General features: G+C 40.7%; 1 protein-coding gene across 2 annotated transcripts in view; it reads right to left on the reverse strand.

Annotated features, from left to right (window-relative positions):
* Window positions 1-3,623: 3,623 nt before the first annotated feature.
* Window positions 3,624-21,390, reverse strand: part of fam114a2.S (family with sequence similarity 114 member A2 S homeolog) — a 33,627-nt gene continuing 15,860 nt past the window's right edge. For both annotated transcript variants that reach the window (XM_018254907.2, XM_018254906.2), the window contains exons 6-14: window positions 18,041-18,175; window positions 14,166-14,324; window positions 12,995-13,115; window positions 11,808-11,887; window positions 10,457-10,570; window positions 7,602-7,738; window positions 6,559-6,631; window positions 5,748-5,801; window positions 3,624-4,231 (exon numbers count right to left, since the gene is read on the reverse strand). In XM_018254907.2, the coding sequence (XP_018110396.1) occupies window positions 4,145-4,231; window positions 5,748-5,801; window positions 6,559-6,631; window positions 7,602-7,738; window positions 10,457-10,570; window positions 11,808-11,887; window positions 12,995-13,115; window positions 14,166-14,324; window positions 18,041-18,175 (960 nt within the window). In that variant the 3' untranslated portion in view covers window positions 3,624-4,144. The remainder of the gene's footprint in view (window positions 4,232-5,747; window positions 5,802-6,558; window positions 6,632-7,601; window positions 7,739-10,456; window positions 10,571-11,807; window positions 11,888-12,994; window positions 13,116-14,165; window positions 14,325-18,040; window positions 18,176-21,390) is intronic.

Raw genomic sequence — 21,390 nt, forward strand, 5'->3', positions numbered from 1 at the left:
GTTGTCGGACGTCCCGGCTGCAGATGATCTGGCAGCCCATATGGTTGCTATTTGGGCTGCAACCAAGTCTAATCTGGAGAAGAGTGCTCTAGTCCACAAGACTTTCGCGGATCGCCGTAGAAGGCCCTCTCCTCCCTACAAGGTGGGTGATAGTGTCTGGCTCTCTTCCAGGAATATTCGCTTGAAGGTGCCATCTCCCAAGTTGGGTCCGAAGTTCCTGGGTCCGTTCCCCATCTTGGAGATAATTAACCCTGTAGCTATCAGACTTCAACTCCCACCAGAGATGAGAATCCCCAATGTGTTCCACGTCTCCCTGGTGAAGCCCACCGTCTCCAACCGTTTCTCTGGTGTCCAATCTCCTCCTCCTGCCGTCTCTGTGGAGGGTCAACAGGAATTCGAGGTGGAGAGAATCCTTGATTCCAGAATCTCCAGAGGGTCCCTTCAATACCTCATCCATTGGAAGGGCTTTGGCCCCGAAGAATGCTCTTGGGAGGGACACCGTGATGTGCATGCTCCTCGTTTGGTAAGAGACTTCCACTCCAAGTTTCCCCAGAAACCAAGTCCCGGTGGTCCTGGGGCCCCCCGTGAGGGGGGGTACTGTCAAGACCGCCGGGAGCGCGAGGAGTCGCGTCCGCTCCCGGCGGCGAAGAATCCAAGATGGCGGCGCCCAGGCAACCCACGTGGGTTCCGACGCCGGCGCAGTGACGCCAGCACGGCGCGACGGTCGCAGGCGCGCTGACGCTGGCGCAAGGGCGCCAAATTCAAAGATAAAAGAACGCCTGAGGCGCCAAGATGGCGCCCGAAAATAGGATCCTGTTCCCTAAGAGATTCCTGGGTTCCCTTGCTGTTTTCCCTGCTATTTCTGCCTGATTCCTTGGAGTGACCCCTTGCCTGGACCTGGACTTCGCTGTTACTCTGCCTGCCATTGACCCCCTGCCTTGCCCTGGACTTTGTTTGTATTCCGCCTGCCTTCTGACCTGTGCTTGGACTTTGATTATTCTCTTGCCTAACCCCTGGATACCACGACCCTGATCCCTCCTGAGGGGCTTCCTCCTAGATCCGGACTACTCCCCAGAGGGGGCTCCCGGCTCTCTGACACAGGGGAACCCTCAACCAAATACCCACTCTCAGGAAAAGACAGATTTGTAGTTAGGTGCACAGGGTCACCATCAGGGGGCCCTGGATGGACAATTGTCCCAGGCCTGATCGCTTATATATGTTAAGGGGGGCCCAGCCATGATGTGTTTCCTGGATTAGTTGGGCCCCCTTAAACTGCCGAAGGGCTTGTTCGTCAATAACACATATGCCAGAGTATCAGCATTAATTTAGTCTGCTGCAGTCAGTGATGTCTTTAGTTGTAATCGGTGTTTAGTGATTTCACAGGCCGGGGGATTCACTGGAATTTTTGAATTATAACAAATAATGTACCCTAGTTTTTATATATCACAATGGTAATACACATTACATTCACACATGGGTCACTTACTGAGCAGATTCCACATTAGCAATCCCTGAACCGGACGAGTTGAAATAACTGCCAATGGATAAATACACAGCAATCTCTACAGAGTAAATTAATAATCAGATTTAATGTTTTATCAACAATACTAATGACAAATACAGAGAAATACAGATTTTGCTCCTGAGCTAGTGATGGTGGCACAGCTATGGTATTCAACACTTATAGTAAATGGTTAATATTTGCACCAAAGCAGTAAAGTTCTATGGCTTCACTATTCTGAAGATACTTTGTGTGACTGGTGGTTTGGGAAAATATGATAAAAATAAAAAAAATGATATATGGCAGCTCTTACACAGGAGAGCACTTTAGAACTTTCACAGTATATATATATATATATATGTTTCTATGAGACATATAAAAGAGCATGAATATATATGCATATAAACACGTGTGGAATATTGTAAGAGATTGTATTGCCGAGCACTTTAACCTCCTGTGCTTCCATGTTTTTTAGCAACCACAGGATAGAATCACTTGAGGACAGGCATAATATTGTCCCAAAACGTTTGACCCTATCCTATGTCCAGAGCACTTCAATAAAACCGGGCACATCCCATTTTTGAACTACAGGTTTTGGTATCATTTTTTTTATAGTAGGCGCTTACATGTGCCTGTGTCAGTACGGGTCCCTTTCAATTAATAGTTGCATTCCTTCCTTCGCTCCCCTGTGGCTGAGCTTTTTAAAATGGAACACAGTAGAGCTCATGCTAAACTGTTTGTTAGTACCAGCCCTTAGGGTGATGGAAGACAAGGCTACTGGTGGAGATTAGTCGTCCAGTGACATATCACCTCTTCTTCGGGCAAATTATGTCCCCTAATTGCCTTCCTGTCTGCTAGAATTTAAATCGCTGGCGGGATGGCACTCGGAATGCTTAGTTTCCAAAGTTGCCTCACGAGGAAGCTTTGTCCGACTTCGGAAAGTCGAAGCGATCCGAGTGTCATCCCGCCGGCGGGGCCAAGGCAACCACAGCCCTTTAGCAGTAAAGATCTGTGTCTCCAAAGATGCCCCAGTAGCTCCCCATCTTCCTTTTTGCTGATTCACTGCACATGCTCTGTGCTGCTGTTACTTACTGAGCTTAGGGACCCACTCACAATATACAGTACACATAGAATAGAAATGTCACAATATAAGGCTGATTAGTAATTAATACAGATAATTACTACATGGCAGTACAGAAACAAGTGCAATTAGCATCAGAATTTAATAATCAGCCCTGCAGCATCAGCTTATATTACAGACCAACCTCATTTTCTGCTGGATAATTAGTAACGAGCCCTAAGTTTAGCTTCTCAACAGCTGCTCAGGGCCCACTGAGCATGTGAGTGTCACAGACACTTTCCAAGATGGTGACCCCCTGTGACAAGTTTGAAGTCCTGGATCATTGCTGCTATTGACAAGCTGAAACTTTAAGCTGGTGTGGCAGGTCTGTTGTATAAAATATAGCATTTTTAGGCATACTAATTTGTAGGGTTTAGTTCTCCTTTAAAGGATTACCAATATAATCCAGGAAACTTCATTAAGTTGTTCCATGCAGCTTTAATATTACAAGCAGCAGGAATAAGAGATATTTTTTTCTATTTCTATCAGTGAAGGCTTGTTAAAGAATTCTGTTGCATTTCCCTTATAAGAGAATGAGGGTTAAATGACAACTTTGCATACTTCTCAGCTGGTGGAAAAAAAACAACAAGCACAGGAAAAAATCCAGCATGACGTCAATCTTAAGGAACTATTATAAAAATGTTTTAAAAGCCTAAGAAATAAATCTTCCTTTACGCCCATTATAGAGAAAGGCACAGTGTGTAGTTAAAGGACCAGTAACAGTATTTTTTTTTTAATTGTTTCTTTTTAACAAAAAAAACCCCCACAGTTTAAACTTTTAATTCGCACAGCTTTTATTAAGAAATTACTTGCCAATTCTCTGCAAGTGCTCCTCCTCAGAAACAGCACAGGGCGACGATCCATCGTGCGGCGCTCGATTTCTCCTCCCTGGCTGTCTCCTATAGAAGGCAGGAAGGAGTAATCGAGCACCGCATGATGGATGTTGTCCTGTCCCCGTTTCAGAAGAGGAGAATCGGTCAGTAATTTCTTAATAAAAGCTTTGCGAATTAAAAGTTTAAACTGTGTTGGTGTTTTTTTTCGTTAAAAAGAAACTAATTTAAAAAAAAAAAAAAATTACTGTTACTGGTCCTTTAAGAGTTGGCTCACTGTATAGCAAATTCCTCTTTTAGCCATAGTGGGAGACTAGGGAGACCTAGCAAAGAGCAGGGTTGATAAGGTAAAAAAAAGCGGATTAGTGACCCACCCTGGGTCTTGTTGTTATCAGCAAGAAATATGATTATGATTTGACTGGAATATACCTTTTTATCTCACACACCAAAAAAGGATGATATACTGACACCTTCTTTAGCGTAGGTTCAACACTGAACGCAAACACTTACAACACTCTTTAGGCCTCCGCCACTTTGCTGAAACAGTGTGTATGCCTGAACGAAGAAACTTCCCCTTTAAAAACCTGCTCCACCTTTTCCAGAGACCTAGAAAAAAGATAACTGGATAAACCAGTTTATTGCAGCAGAGTCCAAATACAAAATAACTGATATTTGGAAATGTTAACGCGAAGGTTATGTCCGGCTCTGGATGTGGGAGAATTCAAGTACTGGCAGAAGGAGCTGGAATGCGTCTTGGATATAGGAAGCACTGTTAGAAGCCTGCAACAGAAAGAAAAAACTGTGCTTAGAATAATAATATTTTTATACACCACTCAGAGGCAAGAAGCATTCATATTTCATTCCAATACAAAATATGAGTCTGTAGTAATTAGAAAAATACGTTTCATTTACAGCTCCAGCTACAATTTCAAATTCTCCCCCACCCCCAAACCAAATGTCACCAGGAGATGTAGAAATTTGCAATTTCATGCAATGAAGCTACAGTCTGACAATCCCTACTTTATTTTTTATAATGTAGTTTTTATTTCTAAATGACGTATATAATTTACTCTACAATATAAAATGTAATTCTTGAACCAGCAAGTGAATTTTTTTAGTTGTAATATTGGTGTGTAGGTGCATCTCAGGTCATCAGGCTAGCAATATTACGATCAGCGGTTCGAAGTTACGCTAGCGATCGGAAATTTGCAAACGGCGTGCAGTTAAAGTACAATGGCCGTATATACAGCAGAAAACACATTACATGACACAAGGCCAGAGAACCTTAATAAATGTATTCTAATGCCCTACACATGTGCCCACGGTATAGTTTAGGTGCCATATGTTATCAAATGTAGGGGGGAAGGAGGGAACCCTAAAAAAAAAATCGCTCTTTTTCAGCCTATCACCCTATAAAAAGTAAAAGACGCCAGCGTTTTTTTTTTAACCATCCCATCTACTCTATTGCACTTCGCCTGGTCTGAGGTGGCGAAGTAAAGTCTGGCGCAAGAGCATACCTTTCACGAAAATCCGCAACTTAGTGAATTAGCTTAGTTACGTCCCTTCGCCATAGCGCAACTTCGCCTGGCGTAAGGGTGCAAAGTAGCGCTAGGGTAGGTCCACTTTGCTAGCGAATTTACACCAGCACCCGTTAGTAAAGTGGCAAAATGACGTCACGCTGGCGAATTTTCACTAGCATTGGCCACTTCAGCCCTTTAGTATATTTGCCCCAGGATGGAACTGCTTTATGGCAGGCTGTTGTTTCTTCTACTTAATGTAACTGACTGTGTCACAGTGGGACCTGGATTTTACTATTGAGTGCTGTTCTTAGATCTACCAGGCAGCTGCTATCTTGTGTTAGGGAGCTGTTATCTTAGGGATCTGCTATCTGGTTACCTTCCCATAGTTCTGTTGTTAGTATGCTGGGGGGGGGATATGACTCCAACTTGCAGTACAGCAGTATAGAGTGACTGAAGTTTATTAGAGCACAGGTCACATTACTGAGGGCAGCTGGGAAATTGACAATATGTCTAGCCCCATATTGTCTGCTCTTTTTAGAAATGGATTTCAGTGCAGAATTCTGCTGGAGCAGCACTATTAACTGATGCATTTTGAGAAAAACAAATACCATGACAGTATCCCTTTAAGGTACCCATGCATTTTGGGATCTGCTCATTTGGCAACCTCACTCCCCAATAAGAACAACTAGCAGTACAGAGCATTCTGATCGCTGGGTTTGGCTGCTATCAAAATGTTGTAAGGGTCAGTGTAATAACTGCAGTGTAGTTGAACTCACCTCTAGGAAGACTCCTGTAATTAATGGGTTCAGGACATCTGACTTTTCTGAAGCCTGTAAAGGACAAATCATGTTTGAATTCAAGATGGATTTATTTTTAACACATCCTATCATGCTACAGCAAATATCTGCAATACTTTCCTTTTCTTATGTAATCAAGCATCAACCTCACCTCAGGGTCAGACTGGGCCGGCGGTACACCAGGAAAAAACCCGGTGGGCTCGGCCAGGGGTGCTTTGCCAATAAGGCAAGTTGAGGCTGTCGCCTCAGGCAGCAGCGCCCCACTAGGTACCATGGGCAGCAAAAATGCTGCTCCTGGTAGTTTAAGAGCAAATTTCCGGGGGAGGGGGGGCAGCAGCAACTGCTGCTGCCTCAGGCGGCGGAGGGGCCAGGATCGACCCTGGACCCGGCCCTTGTGGGCCCCGCTGGCCCAGACCTGCTCCCTGCACAAAGCCGATGGCATAGCTTACGACCTCCCTCCTTGGTAGAAGGTAGGCGCGGGAGGTGCCAGAGGGGGTTGTGGCCAGGGCAGGAGGGCCCAGGGGGGCTTTGTGGCTGGGGCCCCAAAGCAGCAGCCCTGGTGGGCCCTGGGCTCTCCAGTCCGACGCCGCTCACCCTATTCAAGTTCAGTGTGGCTGTAGGTGAGTCTAAATCACTAAGGGCCTCGGGCAAGAAAACAAAAATAGACTTTAGAATTTAGCGAAGATCTAATGGTGCTTACTGTGAATACCTTGACAACTAAATAGGAGATGAAAGAGCAAGGATACGTGAAGCATTAACATGCCTGGTTTTAAGCCTGTACAGCACTTACCCCTGTTATTGTCAGGAGGGTGGTTAGTCTCTTTGAAAGCTGTGTGAGCTCTTTGCATAGCAAGATAGTCATCCTAGAGAAAGAGAATTAATCATTAATGACAGTATCACATAAAAATACATCATTCCTCAATTGTCACTCCTTTATAAACTGTTCTGTTGCAGAGGGAGATGAGCACAGTATGCCAGAGGCTGTTATTGCACCAGCTTCACTTGCATTACCACCTCTCACATTTTCTAACAGAAAATAAATCTTTCCCATAAACAGAAAAGCGTCACCAAATGTGAATTGTACTGCAGGGAAAACAACTGGAATAATATGGAATAGTTGTGAATAAAGAAGCCTCTAGAAATGGCAGATTCATGTTTTTATCATCTGGACTAGACTAATATAAAAGGCTTGGTTTGAGTAGCAGCAGGAGAAGCGACTCTTAAAGGGATACTGTCATGTCAAATGTTTTTTTTTGTTTGTTTTTTAAATGCATCAGTTAATAGTGCTGCTCCAGCAGAATTCTGCACTGAAATCCATTTCTCAAAAGAGCAAACAGATTTTTTTATATTTAATTTTGAATTCTGACATGGGGCTAGACATATTGTCAGTTTCCCAGCTGCCCCAGTCATGTGACGTGTGCCTGCACTTTAGGATGGAACTACTTTATGGCAGACTGTTATTTCTCCTACTTAATGTAACTGAATCAGTCTCCGTGGGGCTTTTACTAATGAGTTCTGTTCCTAGATCTACCAGGGAACTGTTGTCTTGTGTTAGGGAGCTGCTATCTGGTTACCTTCCCATTGTTCTGTTATTAGGCTGCTGGGGAGGGGGAGGGAGGTGATATCACCCCAACTTGCAGTACAGCAGTAAAGAGTGACTGAATTTATGAGAGCACAAGTCACATGACTGGGGGCATGATTGATATATTCAATCAAAATTGAATATATCAATAAATTATCTGGTCACATGGTAAAATGTTGTGCCCTGTAGGATTCTGAAAATCCACTTTACTCAAGTCAACGCTGGTCAGTTACAAACAATAAGGCACTTACTGGGAAAGTGCTTGTCCTCGTGTAGTAGCAGCTACTGAGAACTCCCCGTGCAAAATCAGGGTGGCTGCTTTGTGAAACATTTCCATGGAGCAGGCGGTCAATTTTGCCAGGCTGCGTATAGAAAATTCATGGATATCCTGCCAAAGGAATTCAAACAGATATTTACAGTTTATAGGGTTGGCGACCCCCACTCCCAGAGCTGCTTTAGAAGGTGAAAAATTTAATTTTACACTTTAATATTAGAAAAACGGCTACAAATAGAAAATAGAAAGTAATTGAAAAAAGTCTTATATTTCTGGTGAAAGATCTGAAACCAACTGAACTGGAAAAGGTGTTTGAAATTGAACAATCCTTCAAGTCAAATGGCATATTCCTAAACAGCAGTTTGTCTTTTTTCAATCGAAGGGGCCAACCATTATATAGTGTGAGAACCAATCTATCTGACTAATGGAACTACTGGTTCTTAATTACTTTTAGGCCTGTGGTGCTTTCATTAATAGTCTACAACCATTACCCCGCCATAAATCTACTCTAGCAAGGGCAAAAATCTCCTGCAAATGATTGACCAGCAGCAACATACAAACCGCAGCGATTCAGGGGATGTGCCAAAATCAGCAGCTTTTAAATTTAAAATCACAGTTTCTGCCTCTGTGCGCCTCTGTAATTTTAAATGAAGCTGCTGATTTCACCGTATCTGCTTCTCTCGGCTTAATTGATATTCATTAGTTGGAGAGAGGTGGAGAGAAGCGTCCAATATGCTCATCTGCATTTCAGCCTAAGGGTCAGTCCACACGAGCAGATTTGGGGAGATTTAGTCGCCTGGCGACTAATCGCCTCTTCTTCTGGGCGACAATCTCCCTGAATTGCCTTTCTGTGTCTTCTCGTCAGCTATAATGAAAAGTCGCCTGCGCTAAAGCACATGCGGCGCTTCATTTTCTGAAGTAGGAAACTTTGGGCGACTTCAGAAAACCAAGCGCCGCGTGTGCTTTAGCACAAGCGACTTTTTCATTATAGCGGATGGGAAGACACGCAAAGGCAGTTCAGGCAGTTCAGGCGACTAAATCTCCCCGAATCTGCTTGTGTGGACTGACCCTTAAGGCCCCCATACACAGACCGAGTCGGCAGCTTATTGGCCCATGTGTGGGGCCATCGGATGGGCTTCCCCGATCGATATCCGGACCGAAAGTCGGCAGATCTCAATCAGGCAGGTTAAAAAATCCAGTTGGATCGCGGCCGCAACTATGCGGCCCTGCAATCCGACTGCCCGTATAGGATCTATTATGATCCGATTGTGGGCACATCGAGGAGACATCTGCTCGTTTGACGACATTGGCAAACGAGCAGATCTCTACGTCTATGGCCATACACGCACCAATATAGTGCGGAAAAAATTTCGTACGATATTTGGTGCCAGACGGGCCCATTGATATCAATACAAGGCTTGGTTTTCTCGATCGGCCCAGGCAGAAAATTTTAATCGGGTGCCTTTGAAGGCACCCAAACGTCGGTCACTGGAAAGTGCAGAATCGTCAGATACAGGTAGAATTCAGCTCTACATGTGTGTATTGAAACGAACGATCTTTCTTTGAAAGATATTTTCCAGGAAAGATCTTATGTCCTCCTTAACGCACATGCTGGCAGTATCAGAAAGAAGTAACTTGAAAATGCAGAACTAAGCAGATCATTTTGCATTATTTAAATTGTGAAGCTGGATATTATGAAGACAGGATGAGCCCCCATATAACAGTTTGTCTGGTCAGTTGAACAACAGCAGAGGGATCTGGAGAGCTAGAGTGAAAAATAGCAAAGTCCGTCAGTTTTTAAACTCTGCACAAAATTTGTTAGGGAATGAAACTGAATGTCACTGCATAAGATATGCCTATTCAATTAAACCCTAGCTAATAGCTGTGCACAAGAGGCAATTACTATCCTGGTTAGACAAAATTAGCTAATTGCTAAATTCACAGAATAGCAATCAGAACATATGTAGATGGTTTATATCTACGATAATGGCATTCAAAGTCACTTGGGGGCAAATTCCTTAACCGGCGAAAATTTGCTAGCGATGGCTTTGCAGCCGTCGCAACACTTTGCCAGGCGTACTTTCTCTAGGACAACGCTAATTCACTAAAATGCGAAGTTGTGTCCAGGGTGGCAAATGCTGGCGAATTTTCACTAGCGTTACTTCACCAATCAAAGCGAAGATGCGCTAGCGTTGCCTAATTTGCATACGGCGGGAAATGATAAAGTTACATGGACGTATATGTTGCAGCAAATACATTGCATTACACAAGTCCAGGGAACCTTAATAAAGAAAATAGAGTTGTTATATTGCCCTACACATGAGCCCAGTATATAGTTTATGTTCCATAGGTAAGAAAATGTAGGTGGGGGAACCCGGTTACCCAAAATAAAATTTATGGACCTTTGCAGACTATCACTCTGAAAAAAAGAAAAGACGCCAGCGTTTTTTTGGGACTTTTTCCACTAAAAATTGAGGAAGATCTATGCACTCCAATGCACTTCGTCTGGACTGAGCTGGCGAAGGCAAGTCTGGCGAAAGAGGTAACGTTCAGTAAAATCCACATTTAAGTGAATTTGCAGAGTTACGTCTATTCGTCAGAGCAAAGATCGCTAGCGTCTGTCTCTTTTGCTAGTGAAGTTACGTCTGCACCCATTAGTAAATCGGCAAAGTGCCTGAATGACGTCACGCTGGCAAATTTTTTCCAGCGTTAGTCACTTCACCCTTTAGCAAATATGCCCCTTGGTATCTATTTAATGCTATTTTTTTTTTTTGTTGACTTATTTCAGGTTCCCCCTCTTACAATCTGTTGCATTGCGATTGCATTTGTTACCTCCACACTGGTTTTCCCTTGTACTTCAGCATCTTCAGGTTTAGCCTGTTCCTCCTTCCTTTTCTTTTCCTCTTCCTCTACATCAGCCATCCATTTATAGGCATCTATCCGGGCCTAATACAGTAAAATATGTCAAGTTAAGGAAACCCTTACAGGAGAAATCTTTATCACAGCCTAACACAAAAAAAAGGATTTTTTATGTGGACACAACAGTGCCCTGTTTTTGGAAATAGCAGTTATCAGTAATACATTTAAAAAAGCAAGTACAGGTATGGGACCTGTTATCCAAAATGCTCGGGATCTGAGGTTTTCCGGATAATGGATCTTTCTGTAATTTGGCTCTTCATACCTTAAGTCTACTATAAAAAATCATTAAATAAACCCAATAGGCTGGTTTTGCCTCCAATAAGGATTAATTAAATCTTAGTTGGGATCAAATACAAAGCACTGTTCTATTATTACAGAGAAAAAGGAAATCCTTTTTAAAAATGTGAACTATTTGGATAAAAGGGAGTCAGCTTCTCCATAATTCAGAGCTTCCTGGATAACGGATCCCATACCTGTACTGCCCATGAGGGAAACTACACTTCAGAGAGGAAAATGGATTGTTTAGCTTTGATATCTGATGGAAGTTTTTGATTTTTAATTAAAGGAGACATTTTGTGTAAAAAATAAAAATGTACCAGTGTGTTATACTCATTTAGATATAGAAGAATTGTGCTTAAAAAAAGTAGTTTCAGGCTGATTTATTGAATATTTCTGCAAAAACCCTAAACCCCTGAATTCCCAGGCTGTGCAGGGGAGACGGCGGCTCTCAGCTCACTGCACTGTAGGACAGGAACCAATCAGCAGCTAGCAGGACCTGATAGGGAACTGAAACCTGTCTGTGCTTGTGTGACTGCAGGGCTGTGATTGGCTGTTCCTCTCCTAATGTGCTTCTGGCAGGGACCGTTAGGACACTCCCACCCCTCATTTGAAACACAGACAGGGACCAGAGAACATCTATAGGGAGCTCCAATAAAGGGGCTATTTTTAAAGACAATATTAATTTGTAGCATCATGTAAAAGCAACACCATATATTACTTATAATTGCCTACAAAATGAGGGTTTTTTCATTTATCCTATATGTCTCCTTTAAAGGGAAAATATCTACCTGGGTAGAACAGGGACCCAATAAATAAGCTTGTGTTGGTAATGTACTCTGTGATTCCTAAAATATATCAACTCTGTGTCATGAAAAGAAGCAGTTACAGGATAAAATTAGCTGCCAGACATATTAGGTTTTGGCACGCCCTATGCTGTGACAAGGTTTTGGCATGCACGATTAACTGGGCAGGTTAGAATACTTACCTTGGTTAGTCTGAGTGGCCGTGCAGAGATTTGCAATTCTTCGAAAAGTGCGGTTACCTCATGGGTGAACTCCTCATCGCCTGTGATATGAGATGGATTATTAAAGATACTAGTGGCACACCAAACCAAGTATGGATATTGCACTAAAAATTCTATATAAGTGATATATATTGCAGCTGACACACACACAGCTGCATCCCTTTAAAATAAACTCTTTTTAGAAAGAATTAATATAAAAGGAACAAATGAATACCTTACATTAGCAGCTATTTGACATATCAATATATAATAGGGATGCAACGAATCCTTTTTGGATTCAGCCAAACCCCTGAATCCTTCGCGAAGGATTCAGCCGAATACTGAACCCAATCCTAATTTGCATATGCTAGTTAGGGGTGGGAAGGGGAAAACATTTTTTACTTCCTTGTTTTGTGACAAAAAGTCGCGAGATTTCCCTCTTTGCCCCTAAGATTCGGATTTGGTTTCGGTCGGGCAAAAGGATTCGGCCGAATCCGAATCCTGCTGGAAAAAGGCAGAATCCTGGCCGAATCCCGAACCGAATCCTGGATTTGGTGCATCCCTACTATATATTATAGTACACTTCTTGGCTCTGCCACCAGAAACTCGCTGCCAATGTGTGCAGCCATGATGGAGTACATGCATGTACAAGTGCCAGACTGGCCCGGCGGGACACCGGGCCAGTCCCCTCTCCCGATCGAATTCGTAAAAAATCTTTTTTTGTAGGCACCGTGCAGCGCCATGTGCGCTGCACCTATTTATTCAGGAGGCCGAGCGGCGCCTTCATGCATGCACGCTCGACGCGTCATAGTAGGGGGGCGGATCACAGTAGGGGGTCGGAGGGTGCCCTGGACAGTAGTCCCGGTAGGCCCCGGGCCCCCCAGTCCGACCCTGCGCATGTACACACTGAGCTCCAGTGCTCCAGAGCTAGGACATATATAATATGCATGTGACCTGGGATTTGGGTGGCAATCTGTAGGGATGTGTCATACAGCCAGTAGTGGTACCTTCTTACAGGAATCAATTTGTTCCCCCAGTCTACGCTCGGAGCCTATGGCAATGCCTTTTAAGAAAAGTTGTATCCAGAGTAATTATATTGTGCCTTTCATTCACTAAACAATCAATCCTTTCTGTCTCTCTATGAGGCCCTAGACAATTAATATAGGTACCTTTTTCCAACTCCTCTTCGTCATCAAACTCCTCCAATGAGAATGCTTCCTTTAGCGGTTCTAGCTCCGCCTTTACTTCTGCCAGCTCCTCCCCCGACAGTGAGCTAAGAATTGCTTTAGTCTGGAAAAAGTGTGTAATGAGATATGTATCAGAAACCATAAACCTTTCACTTGTATGAAAGCTCTTTTGCAACCCACCTACATCAGTTCCAACATCTCTCAATATCTTAATACAGTCCAACTTTTTTGGTGGCACCATCTCTCAGTGATAAGCTCTGTTGATTGGATGCTAGGTTCAGTTTCAGACAGGGCATTGTCTGAATGTTTTCTATGTCTCCGTGAGCTTTCTCTAAAACATAAAGGTGTTTTATGGGTTCTGATAATATTAACCATAGTTAAAAGGGGTTGTTCACCTTTACATTAACATTTAGTATGATTTTGAGAGTGATATTCTGAGACAATTTGCAATTGGTTTATATTTTTTATTATTTGTGGTTTTTGAGTTATTTAGCTTTTTGTTCAGCAGCTCTCCAGTTTGCATTTTCAGCAGTCTGGTTGCTAGGGTAGTCCAAATTACCCTAGCAACCATGCTTTGATTTGAATAAGAGACTGGAATATGAATAGGAGAGGGGCTGAATAGAAAGAAGAGTAATACAATGTATCAATAACAATATATTTGTAGCCTTGCAGAGCATTTGTTTATTAGATGGGGTCAGTGACCCCCGTTTGAAAGCTGGAAAGAGTCTGAAAAAGGCAAATCATTCAAAAACTATAAAAATAAAAAATGAAGGCCAATTGAAAAATTGCTAAGAATTTAAGTTAAACGTGAACCACCCCTTTAATGTTTATGTGACAGTAACCCCAGACTAAAATAAATGATGTGTAATTAATTAAAAGTCCAGTGGATTATATTGGCACTATTTTATATTTATATTCTTTATATAAATAATGAAATTTATCCCAGCTCCTCCTGTCTTTCCACAATAATTTATTTTAATTCCTCTTAATTAATTTTAACCGCAACACTATCTGTATTAGTGACTGTGTAAAACCCAACCCACCCTGCTCAGTTATTACCCACCAGTATGGTCCCTGCACCCTTTGTTCTACACCCACATATGATATTATCTGCAGCAATTAGAAGGGGCTGGTAAGGTAGTAGAATGCTAACCTTTGCATCACTCTCTTTAGACAACAGTTCCAAAGCCTCCAGATGAGCCAGGCCCTGATACTCGTCAAACAACAACCCATAGTGTGCCTTTTGAACTGTCTCTGCACTAAAATCACTGCTTACACGCAACTCCTCTTGTTCTTTAGCTTCTCGCAGAACCTAAAAAAGTACAAAACATCAAAAACTAACAAGGTATCTGACAAAAAAATCCATGCCTAGGGCAACATAACCAAGTTGAAAGCGTTACTTATTACAGGTATGGGACCTGTTATCTAGAATGCTCGAGACCTGAGGTTTTCCGAATATTGAATCTTGCTGTAATTTGGATCTTGATATCCTAAAGTCTACTAGAAAATCATGTAAACATTAAATAAACCTTACAGGCTGGTCTTTGCTTCCAATAAGAATTAATTATATCTTAATTAGGGTACAAGGTACTACAGTTACAGAGAAAAATTAAATTGGATTTAAAATTTTGAATTATTTAGATAAAATGGAGTCTATAGCCTTTTCGTAATTCTTAACGGATCCCATACCTATTATATAGAGATTTATTAGCAGATAATAATCAGCTTTGCATCATTTAACATTCCAGAGGAACACAGCAGACTGCACCCGTTTATGCCCAATTTTACACAATGTGCACCTTTGAAATTAAGCTTTAGTATGTTATAGTGTATATAGTGCAATAGTTATATCTTGCATTTATAGTCTGTGATATATAGATAGATAGATAGATAGATAGATAGATAGATAGATAGATAGATAGATAGATAGATATGGGGGATGATAATTGGAGATAGATATATAGGTGAGTTCCTGCTTGTTGCAGGTTTTCTTTCACTGGAAAACTATAAATACTCAACTTACTAGTTGGCTTCTGACAGAACCAGACCGTAATGTCTTACCAAGCAACTGACCCTCCCTCCCCCCAGTTATCACATGTCAAAGAAAGTCCCCAAATAACATTAATTGGGAAACATATAAAGAATTCCTCAGAACTGCTGCAAAATAAACGAGCTTATTAAATCAAATACTATCATGTGTTGAATATAATCAGTAAGGACTGGAAGGAACCTGCTAGACTACAGACCCCTAAAGCACTAAAAACAACCAGAGGACTCATTACATTAAATGCCTAGTTAAAGGAACAGTAACACCAAAAAATAAAGTCTATTAAAGTAATGCAATTACAGTGTACTGTTGTACCGCACTGGTAAAACTGGTTTGTTTGTTTTAGAAACTCTACAATAGTTTATATATACAAGCGGCCATGGGGGCAGCCATTGAAAATGGAGTAGTGGCACAGGATAGACCACAGATGACAGATAAGCTCTGTTGTACACAAGGGGATTTTTTGTAACTTATCTGTTATCCTTTGTGTATTCTGTGCTTGAATGGCTGCCCCCATGGCTACACAGCAGCTTGTTTATATAAACTATAGTAGTACTTATCTGTTATCTTCTGTGTATTCTGTGCTTGAATGGCTGTCCCCATGGCTACACAGCAGCTTGTTTATATAAACTATAGTAGTACTTATCTGTTATCTACTGTGTATCCTGTGCTTGAATGGCTGCCCCCATGGCTACACAGCAGCTTGTTTATATAAACTATAGTAGTACTTATCTGTTATCTACTGTGTATCCTGTGCTTGAATGTCTGCCCCCATGGCTACACAGCAGCTTGTTTATATAAACTATAGTAGTACTTATCTGTTATCTACTGTGTATCCTGTGCTTGAATGGCTGTCCCCATGGCTACACAGCAGCTTGTTTATATAAACTATAGTAGTACTTATCTGTTATCTACTGTGTATCCTGTACTTGAATGGCTGTCCCCATGGCTACACAGCAGCTTGTTTATATAAACTATAGTAGTACTTATCTGTTATCTACTGTGTACCCTGTGCTTGAATGGCTGCCCCCATGGCTATACAGCAGCTTGTTTATATAAACTATAGTAGTGTTTCTGAAGCAAACACACCAGTTTTACCAGTGCAGGGCAACAATACATTATATTGTCATTCCTTTAAGACACTTTCAGTTTTTGGTGTTACTGTTCCTTTAAAGTCTGTGAGCCCTGTTATATTACAGCTCGGCTCTAGCATCACAAAAGGAAGAAGTTAGCATTCTTGAAAGGCAAGTTTATACACAATAACATGACCTACTTACACTGCAGTTTTGTAACCAAATTAATAACAGGGTTTAATACACAACTAGAACATAGTCTTTGTGGAGGCCTCTTATGTAAAAGCTAACTAAGTACAGATCGTAACTTGTACAAATCACGGAGATAACTGCAGTCATAAGAATACAGGCAAGAATGTAGGAAGAGACCGAATTAAAAGACAGTAAATGTTACACAAGTAAGGGCAGGATATTCTGGATTGAAATCTTTGAAAATGTCCTCAACAGAAACAGTTGGTTGTTTATATACACAGTTCTCACGTTTTATTATAGAAAGAGGGTATTCTCTTATCTCATTGATAAACATACCGCTATGTGCGTAAAAATTTATTTTTGAACTTGATTTATCAAAGGTTGAGAGGAATTTTCGAATTAAAAAAAATCTAATTTCCAGTTATTTTTGTGTACCTCGACTAGGGAATAGTCCAAATTTGCAAAGGTTTAAAAAATTTGAATTTCTAAATTTATCATGTATTGTCTCTTTAAAAATTTGAATTCGACCATTCGCCATCTAAAACCTGCCGAATTACTGTTTTAGCCTATGGGGGACCTCCTAGAAGCTATTTGGAGCCAATTGGTGGACTTTGAAAAATCAAAGTTTTTTTGGGGAAAATTTATTCATACGATTCGAATTCGGCCAAATATGGACCTTTGATCAAAAACGGACATATTCGACCAAAAAAAAACTTCAACTTAATTTCAGTTGGTCTTTTTGAATTCAAATTTCAAAGTTTTTTCAATTCGAAATTCGACCCTTGATAAATATGCCTTAGAATTTAGGTTTGGCTCAGATGGATCCTACAAATTAGCAAAACTGAATGTTTCAAGAATAACTATGTACTGTATATATAAGAGTGTTACTATTTAAAGGAAAAAGGTAACCCTTAAAGGAGAACTAAACCCTAATAATTAATATGGTTAAAAATTACATATTTTATATATTGAACTTATTGCACGAGGCTAAAGTTTGAGCTTGTCAATAGCAGCAATGATCCAGGACTTCAAACTTGTCACAGGGGGTCACCATCTTGGAAAGTGTCTGTGACACTCACATGCTCAGTGGACTCTGAGCAGCTGTTGAGAAGCTAAGCTTAGGGCTCGTCACTAATTATCCAGCAGAAAGTGAGCTTCCCATCTAATATAAGCTGATGCTACAGGTTTGCTGATTATTAAATTCTGATGCTAATTGCACTGGTTTCTGTGCTGCCATGTAGTAATTATCTGTATTAATTATTAATCAGCCTTATATTGTGACATTTCTATTCTATGTGTACTGTATATTGTGAGTGGGTCCCTAAGCTCAGTAAGTGACAGCAGCACAGAGCATGTGCAGTGAATCAGCAGAAAAGATGGGGAGCTACTGGGGCATCTGCTAAAGGGCTTTGGTTGCCTTGGGCTGGTACAGAAGCCCAAAACATCATGTACAACATTTCTAGCTACTTCTTTAATTAAGCTTTAGTTCTCCTTTAAGCGAGAAACACATTAGACTATACCATTTCTCTGACCACTATGCTTATACTTTATTATACTACCTGCTGCTCTGTGCTAGTTATTCTAACAGTAAATCTTGCAGATGAAAAAAAAAGCTGAATTTACAAGGGGTACCTGGGACTGGTGCATCTCTTATTACAACCTTTTATTCAGGGATAAGCCAGAATACTTACAGTGGTGCTGATGAACATGACCTACCTGGGATAAAGTAGAGTTTCTATTTATAAGTCCTTTGGTCTTCTTAAAGCCTGGATCTCCCTCAGCAATAACGTCCATGGTCTTTTTCCCAATAAACTCCAGAGCATCTAGCCCACCAGTGAGAACAGTCTTCCCCTAATCAAGACACAATGGGGGGCATCTCAGCAAGAAATACATTAATATTGATAGGTTAAGGACCATACAGTCATCTCTACTTAAAGGAATACTGTCATGGGAAAACATGTTAATAGTGCTATTCAAGCAGACTTCTGCACTGAAATCCAATTCTCAAAAAAGCAAAAAAATCCATTTTTCAAAAGAGCAAACACATTTTTTTTATATTCAATTTTAAAATCTGACATGGGGATAGACATATTGTCAGTTTCCCAGCTGCCCCCAGTCATGTGACTTGTGGAACTGTCAGGGTGCTATTTCTCCTACTTAATGTAACTGAATTAATCTCAGTGGGACTTGGCTTTTACTATTGAGTGTTGTTCTTAGATCTACCAGGCAGCTGTTATTTAGTGTTAGGGAGTTGTTATCTGGTTACCTTCCCATTGTTCTGTTGTTAGGCTGCTGGGAGGGGGAGAAGAAAGGGGGTGATATCACTCCAACTTGCAGTACAGCAGTAAAGAGTGATTGAAGTTTATCAGAAACACAAGTCACATGAATGGAGGCAGCTGGGAAACTGACACTATGTCTAGCCTAGGGTTGCCACCTGGCCGGTATTTTACCAGTATGGCCGGTACAAATGATGCTTGATGCCAATATTATTAATAGGAAAAAATGGCAAGAATATAGGAAGGCCGGTATTTTTTTCCAGAAAAGGTGGCAACCCTAGTTTAGCCCCATGTCAGATTTCAAAATTGAATATAAAAAGATCTGTTTGCTCTTTTGATAAATGGATTTCAGTGCAGAATTCTGCTGGTAACACATTTTTTTTATATTCAATTTTAAAATCTGACATGGGGCTAGACATATTGTCAGTTTCCCAGCTGCCCCCAGTCATGTGACTTGTGGAACTGTCAGGCTGCTATTTCTCCTACTTAATGTAACTGAATTAATCTCAGTGGGACTTGGCTTTTACTATTGAGTGTTGTTCTTAGATCTACCAGGCAGCTGTTATTTAGTGTTAGGGAGCTGTTATCTGGTTACCTTCCCATTGTTCTGTTGTTAGGATGCTGGGAGGGGGAGAAGAAAGGGGGTGATATCACTCCAACTTGCAGTACAGCAGTAAAGAGTGATTGAAGTTTATCAGAAACACAAGTCACATGAATGGAGGCAGCTGGGAAACTGACAATATGTCTAGCCTAGGGTTGCCACCTGGCCGGTATTTTACCAGTATGGCCGGTAAAAATGATGCTTGATGCCAATGTTATTAATAGGAAAAAATGGCAAGAATATAGAAAGGCCGGTATTTTTTTCCAGAAAAGGTGGCAACCCTAGTCTAGCCCCATGTCAGATTTCAAAATTGAATATAAAAAGATCTGTTTGCTCTTTTGAAAAATGGATTTCAGTGCAGAATTCTGCTGGAACAGCACTATTAACTGATACGTTTTGAAAAAAAACATGTTTTTCAGCAATGCCAGATCTTATTTTTCAAGGATACCACTGGGCAAAAATAGGGGCCTTTTGAATTAAAATACAGCCAACATCACTTATTGTAGCAGATATAGGGGGGGTGGTCTTGGTATCGCAGACCTATATTGCTGCTCAACTAGCTCTTTTTTTCCAGCTAGAACAATCTTCAGTTTGGAATACTTTATCAAGTCATTTATTATGGATTGGTGCTCCACCTCATCCATTGTACTCTCCTACAGTAAACCATTATTTATACTGGCTGAAAAACATCAGTTAATTTTAAATAGCATCTTCGTTGGCTAATCCCAAATTTCATCCAGTTCTGGAACCTGGAGTATTTGCTTGGTGGCAACAGAATAATCTCCATACACTATAATATAATAATAATAAGGTTACTTCTATTCAGACTCTAATCAAGTCTTCTGTTGAGCTCAGATACGTCACTACTTCTTATGAACAACAAGAAACAAACTACAAGATTTGCCCCTACCTACTGTTTATGAACCATTATGTCTACATTCTCTCCCTTATACAAGTGCAATTTTCCAGGATATATGACTTATTAATTCACCAAATGCCTCTGAACTGAGCTACATTTCATTAAAGGAAAACTATACCCCCCAAACAATGTAGGTCTCTATTAAAAGATACTGAGTAAAACAGCTCATGTGTAAAACCCTGCTTCATGCAAATGAACCATTATCATAATAATATACTTTTTTAGTAGTATGTGCCATTGGGTAATCATAAATAGAAAATTGCCATTTTAAAAAATAAGGGCCGCCCCCTGAGATCGTAAGATTCACTGTGCACACATACAAACCACATGTAAGGTCACATGAGCCAATTAACAGACAGAGTTCTGCTTTTTGCTTCCTCACTTCTTCCTGTTACAGTTAGTGTTGTAGTATTTCTGGTCAGGTGATCTCTGAGGCAGCACAGATAGAGTCACGAAATGGTGGTTCAAGGCAAAAGATGTAAAAGGGCAATATTTATGTAAATATATATTCCAGTTTGGTAAGATTCTTTAATATGTCATTCAATTTGATATAAACTATCTGTTGCTTAAGTATTCATTTTGGGTGTAAAGTTTTCCTTTAAGGAGTATGAGCAAGACATATAGATATGCTTAGACAATAACACCTGGCTTGATATGCTCCACAATATGATCAACAACAAAAAAAAGAAATTCCCTTTCAGGCTTACTAAAAGTGCATTTTTGGATTGTTTTGAGGGCTAATTACTAATCAATACTATTAAAACAAGGAGAATAAACCCCAACCAAGATTTAACAAATGTAATTACAGTATATTAATGTCGCTTATGTGCAAAGTAATTTACCAAAGTGCCAACTCAATGTTCGTTCAATTAATTTAGTAAGCAAATTAATTGTGTGAATTTTACTGAAATATGAATTCATTATTACAGTTCATTCTGAGTAAAGAATAACTTAATTCATGTGAGTGCTAATATAAATCAATTGCAGCTATTTATAAGTTATTAATTAAAGTGCCGATGCTTGATAAATTGATTTAAACACAAAAATGTGAAATATATCAATTCATTTTAAGAAAAGTTCCCGCAGTTTATTGAAATGAGAGTCAGAAAGGGAAAACAGTTTAGAAGGTGGAGCTGTCCTGAAAACTACAATTTAATAAATGTTTCTGATTAGACCCTGGGACAGGGCACGAGCGAGAAAGAACAATATGGTCAAATGCTCGCCTAGTATTTTGGTACAGGAAATGTATTAAAAGTTTATCACCCTGAAA

This window comes from Xenopus laevis, chromosome 3S, assembly GCF_017654675.1.
Source record: "Xenopus laevis strain J_2021 chromosome 3S, Xenopus_laevis_v10.1, whole genome shotgun sequence".
Classification (NCBI taxonomy): Eukaryota; Metazoa; Chordata; class Amphibia; order Anura; family Pipidae; genus Xenopus; species Xenopus laevis.